Genomic DNA, 22,622 nt, shown 5'->3' on the forward strand with positions numbered 1-22,622 from the left:
AGCATTTCACCCCCCCCCCCCTTTAATATATATATATATTTTTTTTTTTAGGTAAATAGACTATTTTTATTAAGAGATTTGTTTAAATGATTTTTTTAAAGTATTAGCTGAACATATTTTAAAATTGTCTTGAATTTATCCTTAATATCTAGTTTCGTAAATTGTATGACATTTGTTACACACATTTTTCTCACCATGATAACTGCATTCCTGATGATATATATATATATATATATATATATATATATATATATATATATATATATATATATATATATATATATTTACTTAAATGAAACCTTCGTTTTACACAACTGCTGTCTACATTCGACAGGAAGTCCATTTCATGCATCAGAGAATGATTTTTCAAGTAATGCAGCCTCTGGAGTCTGTCCGCAGTCTGGGATTTGTGTATCTACAAATACTGATACTCGTGGTAAGTATTTGTTATTTTTTCTTGAGATTAAATGGGTCCAACACAAAAAGTCTTGTCTGCACATTTGGCTGAGTGACCGAGATCACATACAATGAAGATGGGATTTCAGACAGAGATTCCTTCATAGATCCCCAGACTCAGCAGCAGGTTAGACAATCTTTTTTCAAAGTAAAGCATGATATTATATGATAATTATCTGAACACCTTAAAAGCAGAATACCTTCCAAAAGCTGATTGTGCCTTTATTCTCTACTCTTTTGGATCTCGCCCAATTATGGCCAAACATACCAATGATGATTCCTGTAGAAGGTGTGTTTAGTATGAAGCAAACCCAATACACCCATTCCATGTCCACAGGTTCTTATTTCATCTTTCAATCTTCTTAGGTTTCATGCCATAACTTCTCACTCTGGTAGAAGTGATGAAGATGGCTTGAAAAAAAGAGGAACCTTTGAGTCAGGAGGGAAGTGTCCAGACATTTGCACCAGAGACGGTCATCACAGTGAAAGCTAATGCTCAGAAAAGTGAGGTTGAAATATTGCTGTCATTTGCATGGCAATAGTCCATTGGTGTGTCTTGTGTAATTGTCAAAGCTTATACATAGCTTATACTTATACATTATACATAATATATATATATATATATATATATATATATATATATATATATATATATATATATATATATATATATATATATATATATATATATATTTTATTTATTAAATAACTGAAATAATAAAAAATAATAGTAGTATCTATAAAAGTAAAATGTTTTTTTTTTTTTTGTTATTGTTGTTATTGTCATTTTTATTATAGTAAAACATCACCGACGGTCCTGATTATATAATCCAAATCTATGTGGAAGTCATCAGGTATTGGCATAGATTTAGAAGAAACCTTGTTAGTTGTGGTATTGATTTTGTAGGCACTGCAAATCTTGTTGAAATGTTAAATAATGAGAACAAGACCAATGCCTCAAAACACAAGCCCTCCCCTGAAGGCCATCACTCCTCAGCTGTCAGAAGTCCCAGTGAGGAGGATTTTCAAAGGTAAGATGGCCATAACATTCCAGTCTCTATCTAAACTATATGCATTAATCATTCTCTCTCAATATCCCCATTCATTATTCACTAATTTGTGCTGTTTATCCCTTCATTAATTGTGACATGAATTATAGTCACCATCTTTCATCCTCAGGCAAACCTCAAGGTTTTCAAAAAAGTGTGAAGTTTCTTCAAGGTTAATTTCAATCCATTTAATAATTTCTTGAGTCCTTGAGACATTTCGTACCCTGAATGTCATTAACATCTTCATTTTTTTTTTCATAAGGTTGAGGGCAGAAATATAATTCTTCTTGGTGCCATTAATCGAGCTGGGTTTATATCCTGTGATATAGTCCTGCCATCAGGTGAAATTACAGGTGAGCTGTTGCCAGGCTTCACTTGTTCATTTGAATAATCGTGGCCTCACATCATTATTTTAATGGTATTCATAGGCGAGGTGATCACACTGTCTGAAAGACATCACAACCTGACGTGATTGATAACAAAGACGGGACAGTCGTTCTAAAGTTTGATCTAAATTTTGACTTTATTCATCCATCCAACAATCAACATTTGTGATATTTATTCCATTAGAGCGGTTTAAAAATGATTCTTTCTCCCTTCTGCAGAACTTCCACTGCTGTATTATGCAAATAGTCTTGCTAAACATAGCATGATGGCCTATGGACGTATACTTCAGTTTTTTTGTGTGTACGCTAGCGGTCGACGTTATGCGCTCTTGAAATCTTCATCCTTGTCCAGCATCTACTCTATTTTTCTCCAGAAGTTATGACTGATAAAAATGTCTTTTTACTCTTTTAAACAAAAACAAAGTAAACTTTGGCCTATTCTCAGCAGCTTTTGTTCCAGAAGTACTTTTTCCATTCATTTTTTCACATAGGAATTTTTAAAGTCTTTGTTAAAGCGTTCTAAGCCCTGACGTTTTTGACTGTTGCACTGTATGGATCATAGAGTCATGAATGTGTTATTTGTTCAAGTGAACTGGACATCACAGTTGAACTTTAAAGGCCAAAATTGCTAGTATGGCAACCCCAACGAACCTCAAACCAGTATTCATTATGTTATAGTGATCAAACCTTAAATCATGGTATTTATAAATCCAATACAGATGTAAATGTGAGACGTTCACAGGTAAAACTGGGGAGTGCAGTTGACTTCACGCTGGACATCATTGAAGAAAATATTAGCCAGCTCTCTGTGAGCATCTTGTCACCCACGGGCAATGATGTACCCTGTTTGCTGAAAACACAACCTGACAGCCATCTCGGTGAGCCACCGATTAATTACACACAGCTGCAGTTGGGAGAAATGAAATGACAAGCATTAATGAGCCTAACCAAATAAGGGTTTAGCATTTGACCAGATGCATCCAAGTATACCAACATCCTTCGTGCCACCATCAAATTTCTTTCAAAAAATGTAAATAATCTGACTCAAATTCAACATATTTTATCATTTGGGTAGATGTTTATATAATAATTGTTTTTATTTATTTTACATGTGTATATCATTTATTTATATTTAATTTATTGGCATTATAAAAAAAAAATTGTGAAATTGCGTTTGGCCTTCAAAAAGCTCAAGCAAGTGTTCCAGGTGTCCCACTAATGACACTAGACAGCCAAGTCAAATATGAGTCATTTCAAAAGTATGCATTAATATCATTTTGCATATGACTTTAATATTTGGTCCCGTGAGGCCGGAGCAGGAACTCTGTCTGTCTCATTGAGCTCCACTTTGACTATCAGCTGGATGCTTCTTGCATTGTGTCCTACACGTTTCAAGAGCCTGGTGGGTAATTCCTGTAATGCAGCATATGTTATGTTGCATGTGGAATAAAATTGTACACAACACTTTCACAAATATCTGATAAAGATCAGATACTTAAACTTTAATTATGTACGCTTTAGTAGAATGACAAAAGATAACGTGTATGATGTCCATTTGTTAATTGTGATCTTTTTTTTTTACTATATTTGAAGTAATTGTATTGAACGGGATGATAAAGTAATAATACCACTAAACATGTGAAAGTGAAGTGACATTCAGCCAAGTATGGTGACCCATACTCAGAATTTGTGCTCTGCATTTAAACCATCCGAAATGCACACACACAGAGCAGTGAACACACACACACACACACCCGGAGCAGTGGGCAGCCATTTATGCTGCGAGTTGGGGGTTCGATGCCTTGCTCAAGGGCACCTAAGTCGTGGTATTGAAGGTGGAGAGAGAACTGTACATGCACTCCCCCCACCCACAATTCCGTCCGGCCCGAGACTAGAACCCACAACCCTTCGATTGGGAGTCCAACCCTCTAACCATTAGGCCACGAATTCATCAAATCCGTTGCTGTGCTATTGATTTCCCACAAAAATGATGTGATTGTGGGGAATCATGACATTTAGAGATCTAGAATCATTTAGAATAATTATTTTATTCTATGATAACATATCTATGATTAAACTAATCGTAAATAAAATGCAAACAAAAAGATTAGAGTACATTTTAAAAGAAATACTAGGATTTCAGGTTTTCTACTTGAACATTTCCAACTTTATTCAGTGTTACTTGGTATTTTTTGTAATTGTGAATTTTACTAGAAATTTCTAAGTGAAAATTGTTTCTACATCTTTATTTTTTCATATTATTTCCATTATTTAATATTATTTCCAAAAAATGAGTTAACTATTACTAGCTGAGGAACACTCTCTGTCAGACATGGAGATAAACACATCTGACAGCGGTGCTGAGCCAGTTTTCCTGCCGGATGCTAGTAAAGTCATCTGCCATGGCCCAGGCCTGAGTAAGGGCTTTCTAGGACACAAAAACACTTTTTATGTGGACTGCAGTAAAGCTGGTGAGTGCAGCTTGACATTAGAGAAAATGTTAAGCAACTTATTTCACTAATTAATGTCTCAAGAGAAATGTCTCTAGTTGCATTTATGTTGTAGGACGAAACCTTTTATTTGTTGTAGGATGAAACCTTTTATTTGTCAGCATGCATGGCCCCACCGTCTCCTGTGAGCATGTCAATCATTCATATGAGCGGACATCAGTACAGGATCTACTATGCTGGAACGAGGAAAATACATATTAGCAGTGAAGTGGGGAGATCAACACATTTCATATTATTGTTCTGTGAAATAGCTTCATATATGTATGTGTGTGTTTACACTACTGGTCAAAAGCTTCTGGTTGGTAGGGTTTTGTGTTTTTGAAAGAAATCTCTTATGCTCACCAAAAATACTCTAAAAAATGCTATTTTCTATTTTCATATATTTTAAAAAGTATTTTATTCATTTGATGCAAAGCTGAATTTTCATCAGCCCTTACTCCATTCAGTGTCAAATGATCCTTCAGAAATCAAATCAAAATGCTGATTTGGTGCTCACGAAACTTTATGATCATCGATATTAAAAACGATATCAAAGAAATTAAGTTTTTATGCATTTTTCAGGATCTTTAAAAAAAAATAGAAGGTCCAAAAGAAAAGCATTCATTAACGTTTTATTTAACTTTTTTTTTTTTTACAGTTTGATTGTCAATTTAGTGTATACCTGCTTGAAAGTATTAATTTATTTACTCATGCATCAAACAAATTCATCATCAAAAGATGTCGACATAACTGTGCTATAAACACAAATCCAACTAAATGGCGTGAAGTCAGATGGAATGTATCTGGGAAAATTTTTTTTGTTATATGAAATTGTTGTCATTTTATTATGACACTGTCTCAGTGTTCACTGGGGTAAGCAGACAGCTGACATGGACTTTTATGAAGTTACAAGGACAGACAGCACACTGACCGGCTACAGTATGATGTTGGGACTTTTGGATCTGTCATTTAAAACTGCTTGATTAAAGCTGACTTCACTGATGACGTCAATGAAGGATTAACCCTGAAGTAAGTTCATTGCTCTCAAATTGTTCCAAAATCTATTTGTTGAGTCAGAGGTCCGTTCTTATTATTTTAATGATTTATACTTTTATCCTCAGGTTAGGTTTAGTTAGATATTGTATTAATAGATATATGTTCAGATTAGTAAAATGTCTCTGAGTGTGAATGTATAGACCTTAAGGTACAATTAGACTTTTGTAGGCAGTGACACGGAAATGAAGCAAAAAAATGATGGTCATGTACACTGTGTGCACAATTATTAGGCAAGTGATTATTTTGACCAAATCTAAGATCTGGTATCGAAAAGAAGTGTGGTTATATTGATCACAGAGGTTTTCTTTTTTGAATTTCAGAACTGTTTTTGTAAACTGAGCTTATTCTCACTTTAACAGGTGAAAATAAACGAGTGAGACGGGGAAAGTCTTTGTTTTAATTTAGTTGCATAATTCTGCACACTACTAGTTGCCTAATAATGGTGTACATGTAGATAGTCTCTTAAGAATGCCAAAACTTCACTTTGACTACTTAAATGTTCAGGTTTGAGGGTTTGTTAACATTTTGGATTGACCAAGAGCACTAGTGGTACAATAACAAAATTAATCCTCAAAAATACAACTTGCCTGATAATTGTGCACACAAGTGTATACATTTTAAGTGCATGCATGGTGAGATTAGGTTACATGTATTGATTAGTCACAAACAGATGCTGCCAGACCCTCTTTGACTCTGACCTGTACAGATAGTGTCTTATAGCAGGACAACAAAAGGTATCTTGAAGTTTTACTTCATCCCCTGTGTAATATTTGCCAGCCATTTCAGCATTTCTGCCTGTAATTGTGTGCCGTGTTATTCTGCAGGATGTTTCTAGAGAAAAACAGTTGCTATTGATCAAGATCTGGTGAATCTGTTTGCCATTGCTGCAGGGACTATTGCTATCCCTCTCTTTTTACCATGCCTCTTTTATGCTGTGACCATCACCATCAGTAATTTAGATTACTAGTAAATAAATACTATATACATATTACTTTATAATAATTTAAATATCCTTCTTTAGAAGTGAAGCCCAACCTCCTGTTTTTCATGAAAAGAAACCAAGTAGTTTTCTTGGATATAAACAATGAAAAATGTATGATGTGAAATAAGAATTATTTACATTTTTAGGTCCCATCAAAGTTATATATATATATATATATATATATATAATATTATTATTATTATTATTATTTTTATCTGGTGAAATTCTGCAGGTGGATTAGAGCAACATTTATTTAGCAGTGCATTTGAGTGAGTCCCTTTAACACAAGCTTCAACACAAAGTTGGGTAGTGGTTTCTGCACTGATGTGGAGTGATCCTGCGCTAGTGTAACGTGAGGTCACGTGACTGCGGCTGCTGTGCCGTGTGCTCTCGTCTTTGAGCAGCAAACACTCAGGAGTCGTGTACAGCCGCTAAATGATCAAAAACCGACGTTTAAAACCCTCAGGCCTGGAAAGAGGTAAGGATGGGCACATACCATTATGGTATGGCTGCCAGGAAAAACGTTTATTTTATTAATGTGTCACTCTTACATTATTAGTTAGCAGGGAGCTAGCGGTTTATTATGATAGCTGGTTAGTAAAACGCTTCATATTATTAAAACATGTTCATGTTTTTTTTTTATGTTAGAAGTCATTAGGCACAGTCGCTGGACGTTTTTAACTTATTTCGAGGGAAACTAAATAATTACGTTTCAGAAAACCTGATTAATAAATGCCTTACTCATCAAAACAGCTAGCATGCTATTGGGAACCCAATTCTGTTTTTCTCTCTTTTTTTTTTCCTATTATTTTGAATTCCAATTAATTGAGCTTCCTCACACAGTAATACATCATCTGTTTATCTCCGTGTGTACTTGATTTGTTAAAATATTCAGATTCTCAAGTGAGATCTGTATATATTTATGTGCCTTAAATGTAGGGCTAATCAGTGTCTTTTTTTTGCAGGTCTAACGTTAACTATAAACCAACTTTAATATCCTCGCTTCTTCTGTGGGTCAGACCAGTCTACCTATCCTTATCAAATGGATAATGGGGACTGGGGGAATGGCAGGGTATGTATGCACAGTGCACAGGAATATTTAACATAAGTTATTGTTACAAAGGGTTTATTAGACAAAGTTGTGTTCTATGCAGAATTGCTATTGGAGTAGAATTAAGAGTAATTGAAATTCAGACATTTGTATAAATAGAACAAAATAATTAAGAAGTTTTGGCTTTGATTAAACCTTTGGTGAACACACAATTTTGTATGTTTCAAATTGCAGCTATAAAAACATGTTCTTGAAAGTATGTGTGTATATGTATGTGTATGTGTGTGTGTGTGTGTATATATATATATATATATATATATATATATATATATATATATATACACATACATACATACATACATACACACACACACACACACACATACATACATACACACATACACACACACATACACATATATATATATACATTACAATATTTTGGACAAAGATCGAAGAAAACTTAATATCCCAGAATACTATTAACTATGCAATACAAATGGGTTGCTGTTTTTCTTAAATGATCAGATTTAAAGCCCATTTACACCAAGAAAGAAAATTATTAAGATTATGTTGTCTCTTACACTTTAAATGCACAATCTCTTTAATGCTGGTGGATTCTGAGCTGGATTCTCACTGTCAATTATTTAATTGTTTATCAGCTATGAATGTGATTCCAATAATATTGTTAATCCAACACTATAGATGTGGTGTGGATTTTCCTATTCTCATATAGTATTCATTCTCATAAATAACCATTAATAAAACATCACATATATCAATTCTTGGTGTGAACAGGCCTTTACAGATTTTCTTGTACTAGATGATCAAAAATAACAAAAGTAGATTGCCAGTTAAAACTTCTAACTGTAATTCAAACTACAATCACCATCATCGGCACAGACCTTTAGCCTGTTCTGACTTGGCTTGTTATATTTTCTAACGGATCAGGTTAAAGGTTTTTCCATTCAATTCAAATTGGTTAAAATTTTCATAGATAGATGGACAATTCTTTTAGTCTGACCGTAAGGTCTGTGTAAACTTCAAATTACAAGCTTATTTTAGAGCATATTAAACTTTAAAGTAAAATGTCAAACCTTCCTTTTCTATTCCAGTTCAGCATCCTGCAGGTTGTCAGCAATTTGATTGAGATTCCAACACGTACATTGTTTCAATGAATGGTTTCAGCCATCCAAAACGAAGCTTTTTTTTTTTAATTCGCGCTTCTCCGGTGACAGATTAGCCCCATTAAAATTCTCAATGAACCTATTGTTTGATGATATGTGATGAACTGCATTACTGATTCTCCGCTTTTGTCCATTGCTTGTAGTTGACTCACCCAGTCACCCTAAATGTTGGAGGTCACCTCTACACGACCTCCATCTCCACTCTTCAACGTTACCCAGACTCCATGCTGGGCGCCATGTTCCGTGGAGACTTCCCCACAACACGGGACGCTCAGGGAAACTACTTCATTGACCGGGACGGGACGCTTTTCCGCTACATATTAAACTTCCTGCGCACATCCGAGCTCACTCTTCCTGTTGACTTCATGGAGATGGACCTTCTGCGTAAAGAAGCTGACTTCTATCAGATCGAGCCTTTAATCCAATGCCTCAGTGACCCAAAGCCTCTGTACCCGCTGGACACCTTTGAGCAGGTGGTGGAGTTGTCCAGTACCCGCAAGCTGTCCAAGTACTCCAACCCAGTAGCAGTTATTATCACGCAACTAACCATAACAACCAAGGTCCACTCGCTGCTGGAGGGAATATCCAACAACTTCACTAAGTGGAACAAACACATGATGGACACCAGAGACTGTCAGGTGTCCTTCACCTTTGGACCATGTGACCACCATCAAGAGGTGTCTCTAAGGGTCCACCTCATGGACTACATCACCAAACAGGGATTCACGATCCGGAACACACGGGTGCACCACATGAGCGAGCGTGCCAACGAGAACACAGTGGAGCACCACTGGACTTTCTGTCGGCTAGCATATAAAGTAGAAGACTGACCAATTTATGAATGTGCTACCAAATGTGGTTGCTGCTGTTTCTAATTCCTTTTAATCTTTAGAAATTCCATTGTCAGTTGAGACCAACAAAGAGGGGGAAAAAAAAGAAATTTAAAGGATCACATCATGCAATGCAGAATATTTTGCAAAAGCATTAAAATAATATGATACAAATGCATTTGCAATATATATCCAGATAATACTCAAGCATCATTCAGTAACACCTTGACCACAAAAAAAAAAAAAAAAAAAAAACAGATTCACCAGAAATTGTTTCAGGTATTCATTCATTGCTTCAGATCAGAAATCTGTCAAACATTGTGCACTATGTGCAACACCGAGATGGTAGCGTGCATGTATTTCAAACATATTCTTTAACTATTAAATGTCCACATGCTGTAAATTGAAATAACTGTATTGTTCATCAGTTTCATTTAAAAAGAAAAGAAAAAAGAAGTTGGCAAAAGATTTGTCTTATTTTATTGTACTATATTTGCCCATTTCAAAGGTAAAATATGTTAAAAGGGCATAAAAGGCATAGTTCACCCAAAAATAGAAGCTCTGACATCATGTCACCCTCAAGTTGCTCCGAAAATGTTTGAGTTTCTTTCTTCTGTTGAGAACAACAACAGAATACATTTTAAAGAATGTTATTAAGCAAACAGCCATTGACTTCCACTGTATCGTTTTCATACCATTGAAGTCAGTGGCTACTGTCAACTGTTTAGTTACCAACTTTCTTTAAAATATTTTGTGTTAAACAGAAGAAAGAAACTTTGGAACAACTTGAGGATTTTAGGGTGAGTAAATTATGACAGAATTAAATTTTTTGGGTGATTTATCCTCAATTTAAGTTTTGCATTATAGAAAGCATATAGCAATGATGAGTAGTCCCTGTATGTAAGGGAGTTGGTAGACTCCAGTCAGCGGACCTATTAGAGCACACACATTATGACGTTTACGCCGCCATGTTTCCTGTTCTGTTCTGTAAGCGCAGTGGAAACATGCGATTGCGATAAGACTGCAGTGTTGAAGGACAGCTGCTCGGATGGTGTATTCTAGCCATTACAGCTCATTTTAATAAGTGCATATTACTGCGCTGTGCTAAAGGAAGGGTCTTGCCGTTGACTGTGTTTTGAAAGATGTTTAGAAAAAGCCAGAACCTAAAATATGTATTAAGTCTTGTACCCGGAAAAAAACGTTTCGGGACGTACAGATTTTTGCCCTTGTTCTTCTGTATCGGGGGCGTCATGGAGTGGATCATGATTAACGTGAGAATAGGAAAAGAAACGTTTTGTAAGTATGCTAAGACATCTTATGTAGCCTACAGACACACACCTCTCTTTTTGAGCGTTTCTGTGCATCATTGTGCGTCCTCTTTGCGCAGACAGGTGCTGTTGCACTGCTTGTGTGCATCCAGCGTGAATAATCGTTAAATGTTTAAAGCAAAAATACTGTGTAGTAATGTGTATCATTAATCTGAATTACGCTGGGGCACTCAATTGACATTACGCTTAGGTTATGTTCAAATTAATATATTATTCAGGAATATATTTATGTAGTCATAATAATAATTCAATTTTAATTATGTATTGGTTACATTATTTTCTGGCTTCACAGATGATGTCTACAGAAGAAAACAATCGGAGAGGGAATACCAGCACAAGATTGAGGAGGGCTTTGTGCTCACAGAGTCTGAAGCCAAATGAGATCATCAGAAAACACTGGAAATAAACCCTCACCATCATAAAGAGACTGAAAACAAAACCGCCTTGAGACTTTTGCACACTAACACACTTTTGATATCATTCAAAAATGGGAATTTTATTACACATCAGCTGTAGGGCAGCTGTGACATGGACTGTGATTATGAGATGCAGAAAGCTGCTAACGTTTGTTTCTGTAAGGAAAATGGCAATTTTTGTGTTGTGTAAAAGTTTTTCCTGCAATAAAAATGTTTTACATTTAAGTAATACACCGAATATTATTTTAATCAAATGAATGCAAAACTGAAGTAATAAACAAATACCCTTGTCATCTTTATAGTCTGCTCCTGGACTTTCATCATCTGTATCAGCTGTTAAGAATGACCTTTTTCTAGGGTAGCATATGAAAAGAAAACTAGTGTATTGTTTTCCCTCAAAATGAACAAGTTCAACCAGTTCACATGATATTTTGCCTTTTGATGAGCTAATGAGTTCCCAGATAACTTGCTGACGGTGCTGGTTCCCATTAGATATCATATAATCCCAGAATGGATTTAACAGGTTTTCCATTGCATACCTTTCTTGGAACAGATTTATGATATCTTGCATTCTGATTATACAAATATAAAATACATTTGTTTTAGCCATCAAAAACATTAACATGTTAAGCAAAAACCTGTTTTAATAATAGGAACTTAGCATTATCAGCATTAATTTCCATACTTTTGGTTTCTTGGCTTCCATGACAATTCTACTCTCTGAGATTAATTCTTCATCATCTACTATTTTCAATATCCCTTTGAGTTTAGGCACCACTTTACTGGTTCATGCTGGTTCACAAAATATCCACGACACAGTCACGAAAAAGAGTAAAATCCTTAGATCCATCATCGCTGTTGTGGTGTGTGAAGAAGAGAGAGGAGCGACGCAGTCTGTCACAGCCTCAGAGTAAAATGAGACCTTTAAGAGTTTCTCTGCCTGTGAACCATTAAAAAACATTCATGAAACGGCTTTAACCCACTCTGTGCTGTCTTATGGTTTTTTAACAGATCACTCACCTCTCTTCCCACCAAAATAAAATGCTGTGATCCACCTTATGCTTCTGTTGTGCATATGCATGTTTTGAAATTGTGCTTAACTGTCTAAGTGGGTTAAAAAAAAACTTTGAAATTGATATACTTTGCCGTCTTCTTATGAATAAGAATTATCTTACAACAAGATGTGTGTTCCTTCCTTTTGTGATTTAATGAGACATTTTCAGGGAACACTGATTCGGAGAAACAGAGGGAAAGGGGAGAATGAACAGTGCTGGCCATGGAAATAAAGGACGGAATTCAACAGGAAATTATTATTAGTTCAGGAATCTTGGACTGCATGTTTGAATATGGTGAACTTGCCAACTCAAAATCAATGCGTTTCATCCATCTCTATGATGTTCAAAAGCTTTATTGTTAGAAATGCAGCTGGGTTTGTTTGGGAGGTATCAGGATGGACTGAGAGAAGAGGGAGAAAAACTTCTGTCCCCCTGCCTTTGATTAAGCCGAAGTGAAATTTTCTGATTTTAATAATATCCAGGTGTTCAAACAAATGCATGCCAAGACTTTTAATTAAAAGGCACTTCCTCAACCTCCCTCTGGGTGCCATTACTTAACCTGATGGGATGAAGGATTAAAGTCAAGGAAAAGAAAAAGAAATGGCATAGACAGACCAGACAGTGTAACATGCAGATGAAGAAAAAGATTGGCAAAATTATTATTGCAGGCAAAGCATCTTTGTAGCAAGGTCCAAATATCATTCTGCATGGTTTGCCTGAGGCTCTACAAACTGTATGTACGTAAATGCTTGTGTGTAAATCCAACAGCAGAGGCTGCTTTTCCTATAAGCTGGTCCATTTTACAGTTGATCTGTAGACATCTGTAGCCAGAGCCTCTGCAGGGAGCTTGAGGAAACCAAAATAATAGTAAATTAAATGAAATTCTAGGCAGTAGACTAATTTATTCTAAAAATTGTACCTGTAACGTGGGTCTACCTGTACATTGTTTCTCAAGGACACTGACAGACTACAACAAATATTAGACCCACTGCAACTAGAATATTAGCTACTCTTTGCAGAACACGAATAAAGCAGAACTCCTGAAACAATTACGTCATAGAGGAGAAACAGCGCGCTTCTTTAGCGCCATCGCCTGACAAATCAGCGCTCTGTGATGATTTTGAGTGAAAATCTGAAGAATCTTAATATAGCCAAAGTTAAATGTAACTAGAACAGTAGCACATATAGCCTATTGGCAACTGAACACATGATCAAGACAAAATTATTCAACAAATTCGCAAGGTTTGCAGGTGAGACACTGTGTGAATAGCATGCGTTCTAATTCTGTTTTCAGAGGCATTCTGGGTGTGCAGATCCTGAGTGGGCCTGGTGGTAATCATGGATGATTTCAGTTAGTGTATTTTATAACTTGAATTTGGTAACGTCACATCTGAGGGTGGAGTTCACTGATATTGTGCATTATTGAAAACTCTAGCTAGTTCTTTCACAATTGGTTACGATTCCCTTAGGACAATTATCTTAATTTTGCATACTGCATGTGTTGTAATTCTATTGCAGGGCGTGGAAAGGGAAAGACCCGCACTTCATAGATTTGAAAGATACGCTCCTCCCCTTATGCACAAACTTAAAGCTCTGTCCTCGAGCTTTCTAAGTATAATAATACTAGTGGAAACTGTTCACTGCAGAAGGGAAAGAAAGAGAGAGCAGTAGGCTATTGTCGGAAGTGAAACATTTCAAATGAGGTAAGGATGACTGCTTTTCAGTATATTAAGCTTTGTATGCAGTTATGTGAGTCTGTTGCTGCTTTTTCAGTGCTGAGTTCCACATGTTGTAGCTACTAGGAAAACAATTTTTTACATACAGACAAGTTCTTTAGAAAAATGTGTGAAAACAAATTTGTTGCATGTTGTTTGAAACCCTCTAACCCCACAGTTTCAACATGCTATCTGCAGTCTCTATTTCTTCTTATGGCAGCAGCAGCCCCGCCCTCTTAGTTACTGTTGCTCCCGGGACAAACAAACGGAGATGCTCACTGTCTCACGATGACAGCTGTCAGTGGAAAAACCGTGTCTCACGATGTTTTTGTACAATTCTGGACACAGAAGAGCCACCATTCAAGTGGGAATGAAATATTCCATGGAGGGAAATTTAAAATGAATGTGGTGGTAACTCGAAGCGAGGGATTACAGGAGAAGCCTCAGTTTACGGTCGTCACGATCGCGGATGTCAACTGTTCATATACCAGAGTACGACTACATTAATGTACATTTAACTAGTTTAAATATGGTGAGGCACTGAAAATGTAGACCTTCGTTTAAGGTTTTTTTTGTTTTGTTATCCTAACAGTTACACTGTACATGACGTGAGAACAGTTCGGTTTATAATGTAACTTTAACGTTAGCTAGTTATAGACAGAGACACCTTGCTGAGACGCAAGATAACATTAATGTTCTGTTGGAGCAGATAAAAAATTTAACTTAATAACTATGACGTTACGACAACCAGAAATTGAACGTTTTTTTTTTTTTTTTTTGCTGTTTTGTGTGGATTTAGGAAATGTAATAAAATAAATTATATTGCCCATACTCGCAGGATAGCTGGAATCAGTGTTACAAGTACCACAAGCACATCGTTTTTTTCCCCCATTCTTGTAAACATAATCGAACCGATGAACGTATCTTCCAACCTTTCTCTATGGCGCTGAAACCTACAGATGTTCGAGTTCCGCTCCTCGTGCAACTGATACTCGACTGCTATTGGCTCATCTGTGTTCGAGGGGAGGGGCTTACCGACACATCCAGAAACCTGACTGAGTCTGTTAACTTTGTGATCAAAGGGTCTCACCTGAAAAGTAGCCAAAACTTTGATCAGAATATAATTAGGTTTGGTTAATCAGTCTTTTGTATTGTAAATTTAAATAGTTTTGGATCTTCAAAATGTGTTCTTCAAACCTGATGAGTTGTTCTTGTTCTTGCCTGTGTTTTGTTTTTATTTGTTACAGTTCAGACAAGTTAACTTTTGGGGATAGGAATCGGGACATTAGGTTATCATTAAAAAAAAAAAATCTACACATCATCGAAAAGTTCTAAAAATGGGAACCACAATCACTTAATGTTTTAACATCAAGGGAAGTCGAGGCCTAATGGTTAGAGATTTGGACTTGTAATCCAAAGTTTTATGAGTTTGAGTCTCTGCCGGCAGGGATTGTAGATGGGGGCAGTGAATGTACAGTTCTCTCTGCCTTCCATACCATGACTGAGGTGCCCTTGAGCAAGGCACTGAACCCCCAACTGCTCCACCATAAATGGCTGCCCACTGCTCTGGGTGTGTGTGTGCACTTTGGATGGGTTAAATGCAGAGTACGAATTCTGATTATGGTTCACCATAATTGGCTGTATGTCACATTACCTTAATGTGACTCATTAGTTTCATGATCACATTTTTGCAATAACTGTATATAGTCATATTAAAAAATGTATGCATTTAGCTGTTGCTTTGGATAGAAGCAACTTACAGTGCATCCAGATTACACTATTTATTTATTTTTTTAACCTAGCGTGTTCCCTGGGAATCAAACCCACAACCATTTGCACTGTTAATGCAATGTTCTACCACTGAGCCACAGGAACAGGATTAAGCATGTTATGTTTAATTCATGTCATTTCTTCCCCATTGACCTGCCTCTACCTTTTAGGGATGTTTTTACACATCTGGGTGCCCGCCTGCATGTGGTTCCAATGCTCCCATTAATATAACATTTGAAGCCTTTCCCAATGAATGATGAAGTATTAACCACGGAGGTGTTTTTCTGACTCTTCACATGCAGGATGACCGGAAGACTGCTCCTCCTCACTCTCTCTGTTCTCTCTGGCCTGCTGAGCTGCTATGGCTTCAGAATTTGTGCCTTTAATATTAAGAGTTTTGGTGATTCAAAATCAGCCGATGCCAAAATCATGAATTCTGTATCAAGGGTAAGAAGATTAACAGTACAGTGCTTTTTATTGACTTTTGTAATATGTTTATCTAATCTATCTTATTGTAAAAGCATCTCGCTAAATGTGTTCTTTTTTGCAGATTGTATCTCGCTGTGACATATGCCTGCTACAGGAGGTCAGAGATCAGAAAAATAAAGCCATCCCACGACTGCTTGCTGCAGTCAACAGGTAGATGATATGCAAATATAAAAAAAAACAAATCTGAAATCACTGTAACCAATCATATTTAAGAGCACAGTGCATAAATGCTGTTTTCTTATATTTTGTTTCAAGACTTAATGATAACGATTATGACTATGTGGCAAGTGAACGTCTCGGGAGGACACAAAACTATCAGGAGCAATACGTTTTTGTTTTCAGGTATGTGTTCAGCACTTCTGTACATTACGGTAATATGTAAAGACTAGGAATGGGATCACATTTATTATTGTCTGATATTAGAAATGTTTTAATTTATCAGTATTAGTCGCTACTGAATATTTAATTGTGATGCACATTTAGATTTCAGATCTTTTTTTTTTACTCACACAGGAAAAGCACAGCGAAGCTGAAAAACCAGTATCAGTATCCAGATACACAGAAAGGGGATGTAGATGCTTTTTCCAGAGAACCATTTGTGGTACATTTTCAAGCCCCTAAAACAGGTAAAAAATAAAACAGGGAAAACTTTATGCATTGATTTTTTTCCAAAACAAGTAATTATAAACTGAAGTTTGATGATTTTGGTCATGTCATGCGATCTCATAGTGCTTCTGTTAACAGTGGCCAAGGAGTTTGTCTTGATACCACAGCACACCACTCCCTCAAATGCCACCAAAGAGATTGACGAACTCTACGATGTCTTTGTGGACATTAGAGCACGGTGGAAAATTGAGGTATGACGGCAGATTTCTAATATTATAGAGAGTATAATATTTTGAGATCAAATGGCGAGCTTAGCTTTTTTGTCATCTTTTCAGAATGTGATGTTCCTTGGGGACTTCAATGCAGCTTGTGGTTATGTGGCTAAAAAGAACCGTAAGAAAATCAGGCTCTTCACTGACCCGTCTTTCATTTGGCTGATTCAGGATGACGTGGACACTACAGTGAAACAGTCGACTAACTGTGCATATGACCGGTATAGTAAAATACTCAAATCAGCGTAATAAAATAATGCTCTAATACAATAAAAAGCACAAGGTCGACCTTTTATGCTTGATCAACATTTAACCATATTCTTTAATGGTTAATCCTCAGAATTGTTGTGCACAGAGAGCCATTTCTCAGAACAATTAAACCGATTTCAGCACAGCCATTCAATTTTCCCAAGGAATTCCACCTTACAGAGGCTGAGGTAAGCCAAAATCAGCACTGTTTTTATTTTGCACATGGTCATGCCATTGAACTTCAGGTTGTGTTATAGGCCCTAGAAGTGAGTGATCACTACCCCATCGAGGTGCTCCTCAAAACTCAGAAAGTGTTCTTCAAAGGAAACAGCAAAGCTTCGTGTCTTCTGCCAACAGTGTTTGTCCTGAACATCTTACTGCTACTGCAAATGATCATATGAACACGAATGAACCAGAAGTGGATTATTCATCTCACCTAGATGAAGTGGACTTTACTTTGCTGTTACACAGCTGTTAATGTACTGAAGCTTACACAGATCCACAACTTCATCTTCAGGATGTGCTGAACAGTGGATGTGACTTATGAGTAAATTATGAAAAAATTATTTTGCTTTGATTAATCTAAGTTAATCAGGTTTCCATAAATAGCTTTAGAGAAAATAGATCCAATCTTTGTAATAAATATTGTTTTACTGTGGAAACTTTCAGGAAATGTTACACAAAAGGCCCAAAGGACAAAAAAAAAAAAATCCACAGAAAAATGTATTAACACCAATTAATGTTTTTCACTGCCAAAAATATTTTCACAATTACATTTTCACAACTACTTGGCCAAGTATTTACTAAGAATGTACATCGGCATTCAATTTAATTAGCAAAGTCTTGCTTGGAGCTAACGGCAAAGCATCTTCCAGAATTATACGGTCTGAAAACAGTGAAGTTAAGCTCGGTCCTGAAGGCAAAACAATGACAAACAGCCAAATGCCAAATCAATGCCTCGCATAACTTATATTTAATGTGAAAACCATTCTGGAGAAGATATTTAATACTCAAAATGCAAAATTATGAAAACAAACAGACTGTAAATCAAAGAATGGACTTTATTGGTGTCATTAGAGCCTTGGTTCACACAGATGAATAAGTGTGAGTGCTTAGTTGGCATGCAGGGCCTTCCAGCGGCTCAGGGGTCCATGGCTGGGAATGTACTTCACCCCACAGCCATCAGGGATCACACGCTTCTCCGCCAGCATGTTATCAAAGTCGCAGGCATTGAACTTTGTGAATCCATATTTCTTGGAGACGTGGATCTAACATGAATATAATGCAGACCGTTAGCATACCACCTTCAAAAATTAAATCACCTACACGGTTTTTAAACTTCATTTTACACACCTTCTGACGGCCAGGGAACTTGAACTTGGCTCTCCTCAGAGCCTCGATCACATGCTCCTTGTTTGAAGCCTTTGTGCGCACGGACATGATCACCTGGCCAATGTTCACACGGGCCACTGTGCCCTGAGGCTTACCGAAAGCACCACGCATACCAGTCTGGAGCCTGAAGAGGAGAACAACAAAAGATAAACTCACTCAAAAGTGGTCAAACAAATTCCATCTGTAAAAATAAAGAATGTTATGTCTCAATGGTCCCTTTAAGGGCCTAGCACTGCGCAGCTAGGCTCATACACAAACCAAAGACTTGCTGTCTGCAGCCTTTGCACACCACACAAGTACAAACAACCTGTCTAGTCGGCTTAATAAGCTGCAGGTAAGAGCCTCAAACCACACACACGCTCACCTATCAGCTCCAGCACAGGATAACATTTTGTTGATACGGATGACATGGAAGGGGTGCAGGCGGACGCGGATGTGGAAACCATCTTTACCGCAAGTCTTCACCATGTACTTGTTGGCGCAGATACGGGCAGCCTCAAGAGCTAGAAAATTAACAGATAAGAGGGTAAAAAAACGAAGACTGTATTGATCAGAAATTGTTTGATGCAAAATGTTTAAGATATGAACAACACTATTGTATGAAGACACCTCACCTTCACTGGACAGCTGCTCATATTCATCAGATACCATGTGAGCGCACATTGGGAACTCATCCACCTTAGCCTTCTTCCTGCCCAAGTCGAAGATCCTGATCTTGGGATCTGAGTTTGGGAGAGGAATGCGCTTCATCAGAACAAATCTTGTATTATTGGTTTCATGAATAGAGGACTCTTAAGTTTAAATCACTATATTACATGCATTCGGGGTTCCCACATATTTTGATCTGTTAATTTTTTTAGTTTGAGAACACTGTAAGGATTAGAAATATTTCTAATTCACCGTTGTACTTCAAAGTCATTTACGAAGCACTTTAACTGTCACCATGTCTTATGAGTTTAACACGTAAAAGAGCTGATTAAACATGCTCCAAAATAAAGAAAGTCCATTTATAAATTCTCAATTTCAATGACTTTTTAAAAAGGACAGTAAATGGCATTTTAAAACTATGATTCTCCAGGCTGTGCATGAGCAGGGGATTTTTGGGTCTACACTTTCATAAAGATACTGGACATGGGTTGTTTTCCATAGCTTACCAGGAACACCTCGACAGAAACGGGACTTCGGGTAAGGCTTGTTCTTACAATATCTGTAGCTGCAAGACAACACGGACCATTAGTAGACTTCAAACCACCGACACGCGTGACTAATACTTAAGTACAAAAACGTAATGTACACAAAGCTGAACACCCTAACGTTCAATATAGTATCTGTTATATTTAGAGATTCAAACAGCCCAACAACTACAACTGCTCCAAACGACTAACTTAACAACCTAATTTCGGCGTCTAACTGGGCTTTCATTTGTGAGTTTCAAAATTAACAAACACTGGGTTTCAAGTGATCAAGAATTTTATAAAGCAGTGAATTTGAGTCCAAAAGTGTCTTAAGTAGACAGTAGCGTGTTTAAGTGTACTGTCACTGCTGAGTGAAGCACATGGTTAGCGGGCCCTGCCATCTTCACAATGACCGGCTTATAAAACAACAAATTTACAACTTACCAACGGGCTGGACGGCGGCCCATGGTTGCGATCTGTAATGTACACAATAACAATAGTTTAAAAAAACTAAATGTGTATTTATAAGACAGTAAATAAAGTGTTTTTTTCGACAAATCTGAAGAGAGCGTCGCAGTGCGCTCTTACCACGAACTCACCTAATGGAGGAAAGGAAGAACACCGACCTTCCGCTGCGTCATAAATGCACAGAGTGAAACTTCTTCCGGTTCTTCTTCTTCTTCTTTTGATTTTATGGAGGGTTGCATACCAACTTTAAAGCTGCATACCACCACCTACTGTCATGGAGTGTGAAGAGATTGAACTAAGTCCTCCTGTATCCTATTACATAACCCACTATTCTTAATAAATCTCATGACTGTATTTATTTGTTTTCCTAAATTTGGCCCGTCATTTAATAATATATTGAATATATATATTCAATAATATATTGAATTCCTGGCATCCTACTGTTTGTAATTATTCCATAAGTATCTTCCTTTCTTTTTTATACGCTTTACATATCTTTAAAACATATGCTCTATGCTACGGTTTCCTCTGTTAAACAGACATCAGATAAACTTGTGCTATGTTTCCCTATAATGTGAAAAATATGATTTAGATTTAAATTTTATGTAGGTAAATGTGTCAAATAACCAATATTTGAAAATTATTTTACTTTTCTTTAGTTTTTTTTAACCTTGTATTAGTGCCAACCTGTATGACATGAGTCCCAGACTGCCTGCCATTTCCTATTGCATGCTTCTTAAATGAAATGTTTTCCTTCTGATCTACTGAGTTCAATGTTTATACTTGGTTCTTTCATTTTAATTGATTATTTGGGTATAATGTCCGTTTCATCATTACCTTGAATTTCCACGTGTGTACCCACATACATTGAATTATTATTCTCATCTGTGGTAAACTGTATAATATAATCATGATTTCTGTTAAAATGTCAGTTCTATTTGTTTCCAATGATTGTAAACTCATAAGGACTGCAATTGAATCAGAGCATATTATTACTTTATCAGGTCTAACTTAATAAACCTAATGTAGTGCCTTTAGAAATGCTCTCATCTCAGCTGTATACTGTAGATGTACCATCTGCTATCCTTCCAGTCTTCCTCACCTCAAACACTGGCACATAGAATGCAGTCCCTGTCCTCCAGTATCTATACTCTTTGACCCGTCTGTATATTTGAAGAAATGAGTAGTATGAGTTTTTTATATGCTCATTTACATATGTGATTAAACTAACCGCTCCATCCATTTCCATTCATTTCCCTTCTGTTCTTATGTAATTTTATCTCTATTTCAGGTAAAACTAATATCCAAGGTGTAATGGGGGATATTACCACTAATGGGGCAAATGATATTGAGTCTAGACTCTAGACCAGTGTTTCTCAAACTTTTTCAGCCCAAGGACCACTTTATCTCCTATTTTTTTTCTGAGGACCACCTAACAGAATCCCACTCTAACACGCCCCCAAAAACCAACAAAATAGGAAGGATAAGCTACATTTAAGTTTAATATGCGACTGTTTTAAGACAAAAACTAATTTTTCAAACACAAAAGCAATGATATGATCAGAAATTATTATATTAATTTTTATTTAATTTGAAAAAGTAAATGCGAAATGAGTTGCAGCTTAATATGAACAACAAACTGCACATGTGAAAAAAAAAAAAAAACCTGCAATTAAACACTGTAACAGCCTAGGTCCCACTTAATGCCATTCCATTAGTTTAAAACTGAGGTGGTGGGTATAGGAAGTCTATGGTTGTAACTATGGTAACAATAAAATGCTGAAAATAATGTTCCCCTTAATGTCCAATATCACTGAAATTACTGGGATTTTACACATGAAACAAAACTAGAACATTACAAAACTAATAGATCTGTGGATTTTAGATTTTGAGATATCCATATAAAACTTTAACGTAAATATTAATGAGATGGGTGGTGCTGCTTATCACACATCAGTTTCTGAATGTCTGGCTCCAAAGAGTAGAGTTTTGGGTCATCTTTTCGCGGACCACTAGGGGGCGATGGCGGACCACACTTTAAGAATTACTGCTCTAGACCACCTTCATTATCCCACTTCTTTATTTTCCATGCAACAAAATTGAAATTCAATTGCATACTACCACAACAAAATTAACAACTGTTCTGACTCTCACACACTTTTCAAGACTTTCTCTTCTTTACTTAATTCGACTCCACCTCC

The 22,622-nt window shown here is 36.5% G+C and overlaps 4 protein-coding genes and 1 non-coding gene across 6 annotated transcripts; 3 read left to right on the forward strand and 2 right to left on the reverse strand.

The window, feature by feature from the left end:
• The first annotated feature begins 6,746 nt into the window (after positions 1–6,746).
• LOC113094710 (BTB/POZ domain-containing protein KCTD6-like) lies at positions 6,747–9,787 on the forward strand. The gene is made up of 3 exons (XM_026260325.1): positions 6,747–6,896; positions 7,384–7,490; positions 8,800–9,787. Exons 2-3 carry the CDS (start codon positions 7,461–7,463, stop codon positions 9,484–9,486), a joined length of 717 nt encoding a protein of 238 aa, XP_026116110.1. The 5' UTR covers positions 6,747–6,896; positions 7,384–7,460; the 3' UTR covers positions 9,487–9,787.
• Positions 9,788–10,027: 240 nt separating this feature from the next.
• Positions 10,028–11,608, forward strand: LOC113094711 (small integral membrane protein 4). Its single transcript, XM_026260326.1, has 2 exons — positions 10,028–10,782; positions 11,107–11,608. Exons 1-2 carry the CDS (start codon positions 10,629–10,631, stop codon positions 11,193–11,195), a joined length of 243 nt encoding a protein of 80 aa, XP_026116111.1. The 5' UTR covers positions 10,028–10,628; the 3' UTR covers positions 11,196–11,608.
• Positions 11,609–13,442: 1,834 nt separating this feature from the next.
• LOC113094679 (deoxyribonuclease gamma) lies at positions 13,443–18,044 on the forward strand. Of its 2 annotated transcripts, XM_026260270.1 has the most exons (10): positions 13,443–13,535; positions 13,804–13,988; positions 16,073–16,217; positions 16,321–16,409; positions 16,515–16,601; positions 16,773–16,885; positions 17,004–17,116; positions 17,201–17,358; positions 17,478–17,574; positions 17,644–18,044. In XM_026260270.1, the coding sequence occupies exons 2-10, from the start codon at positions 13,984–13,986 to the stop codon at positions 17,785–17,787; spliced, it is 951 nt and encodes a 316-aa protein (XP_026116055.1). In that variant the 5' UTR covers positions 13,443–13,535; positions 13,804–13,983; the 3' UTR covers positions 17,788–18,044. The 2 variants fall into 2 exon arrangements, with proteins under 2 accessions (XP_026116055.1, XP_026116053.1); XM_026260268.1 differs by lacking the exons at positions 13,443–13,535; positions 13,804–13,988 and adding an exon at positions 14,017–14,492.
• A 383-nt stretch (positions 18,045–18,427) lies between these two features.
• Positions 18,428–20,429, reverse strand: LOC113094680 (60S ribosomal protein L10). The gene is made up of 6 exons (XM_026260271.1): positions 20,398–20,429; positions 19,933–19,991; positions 19,393–19,500; positions 19,143–19,281; positions 18,740–18,902; positions 18,428–18,654 (listed from the first exon to the last, which is right to left on the reverse strand). The coding sequence occupies exons 1-6, from the start codon at positions 20,418–20,420 to the stop codon at positions 18,499–18,501; spliced, it is 648 nt and encodes a 215-aa protein (XP_026116056.1). The 5' UTR covers positions 20,421–20,429; the 3' UTR covers positions 18,428–18,498.
• On the reverse strand, positions 18,978–19,112 carry LOC113094782 (small nucleolar RNA SNORA70). Its single transcript, XR_003288157.1, has one exon. It is a non-coding gene; the product is annotated as a small nucleolar RNA SNORA70 (small nucleolar RNA).
• Positions 20,430–22,622: the final 2,193 nt, after the last annotated feature.

Source organism: Carassius auratus, unplaced genomic scaffold, assembly GCF_003368295.1.
Source record: "Carassius auratus strain Wakin unplaced genomic scaffold, ASM336829v1 scaf_tig00215416, whole genome shotgun sequence".
NCBI lineage: Eukaryota > Metazoa > Chordata > Actinopteri > Cypriniformes > Cyprinidae > Carassius > Carassius auratus.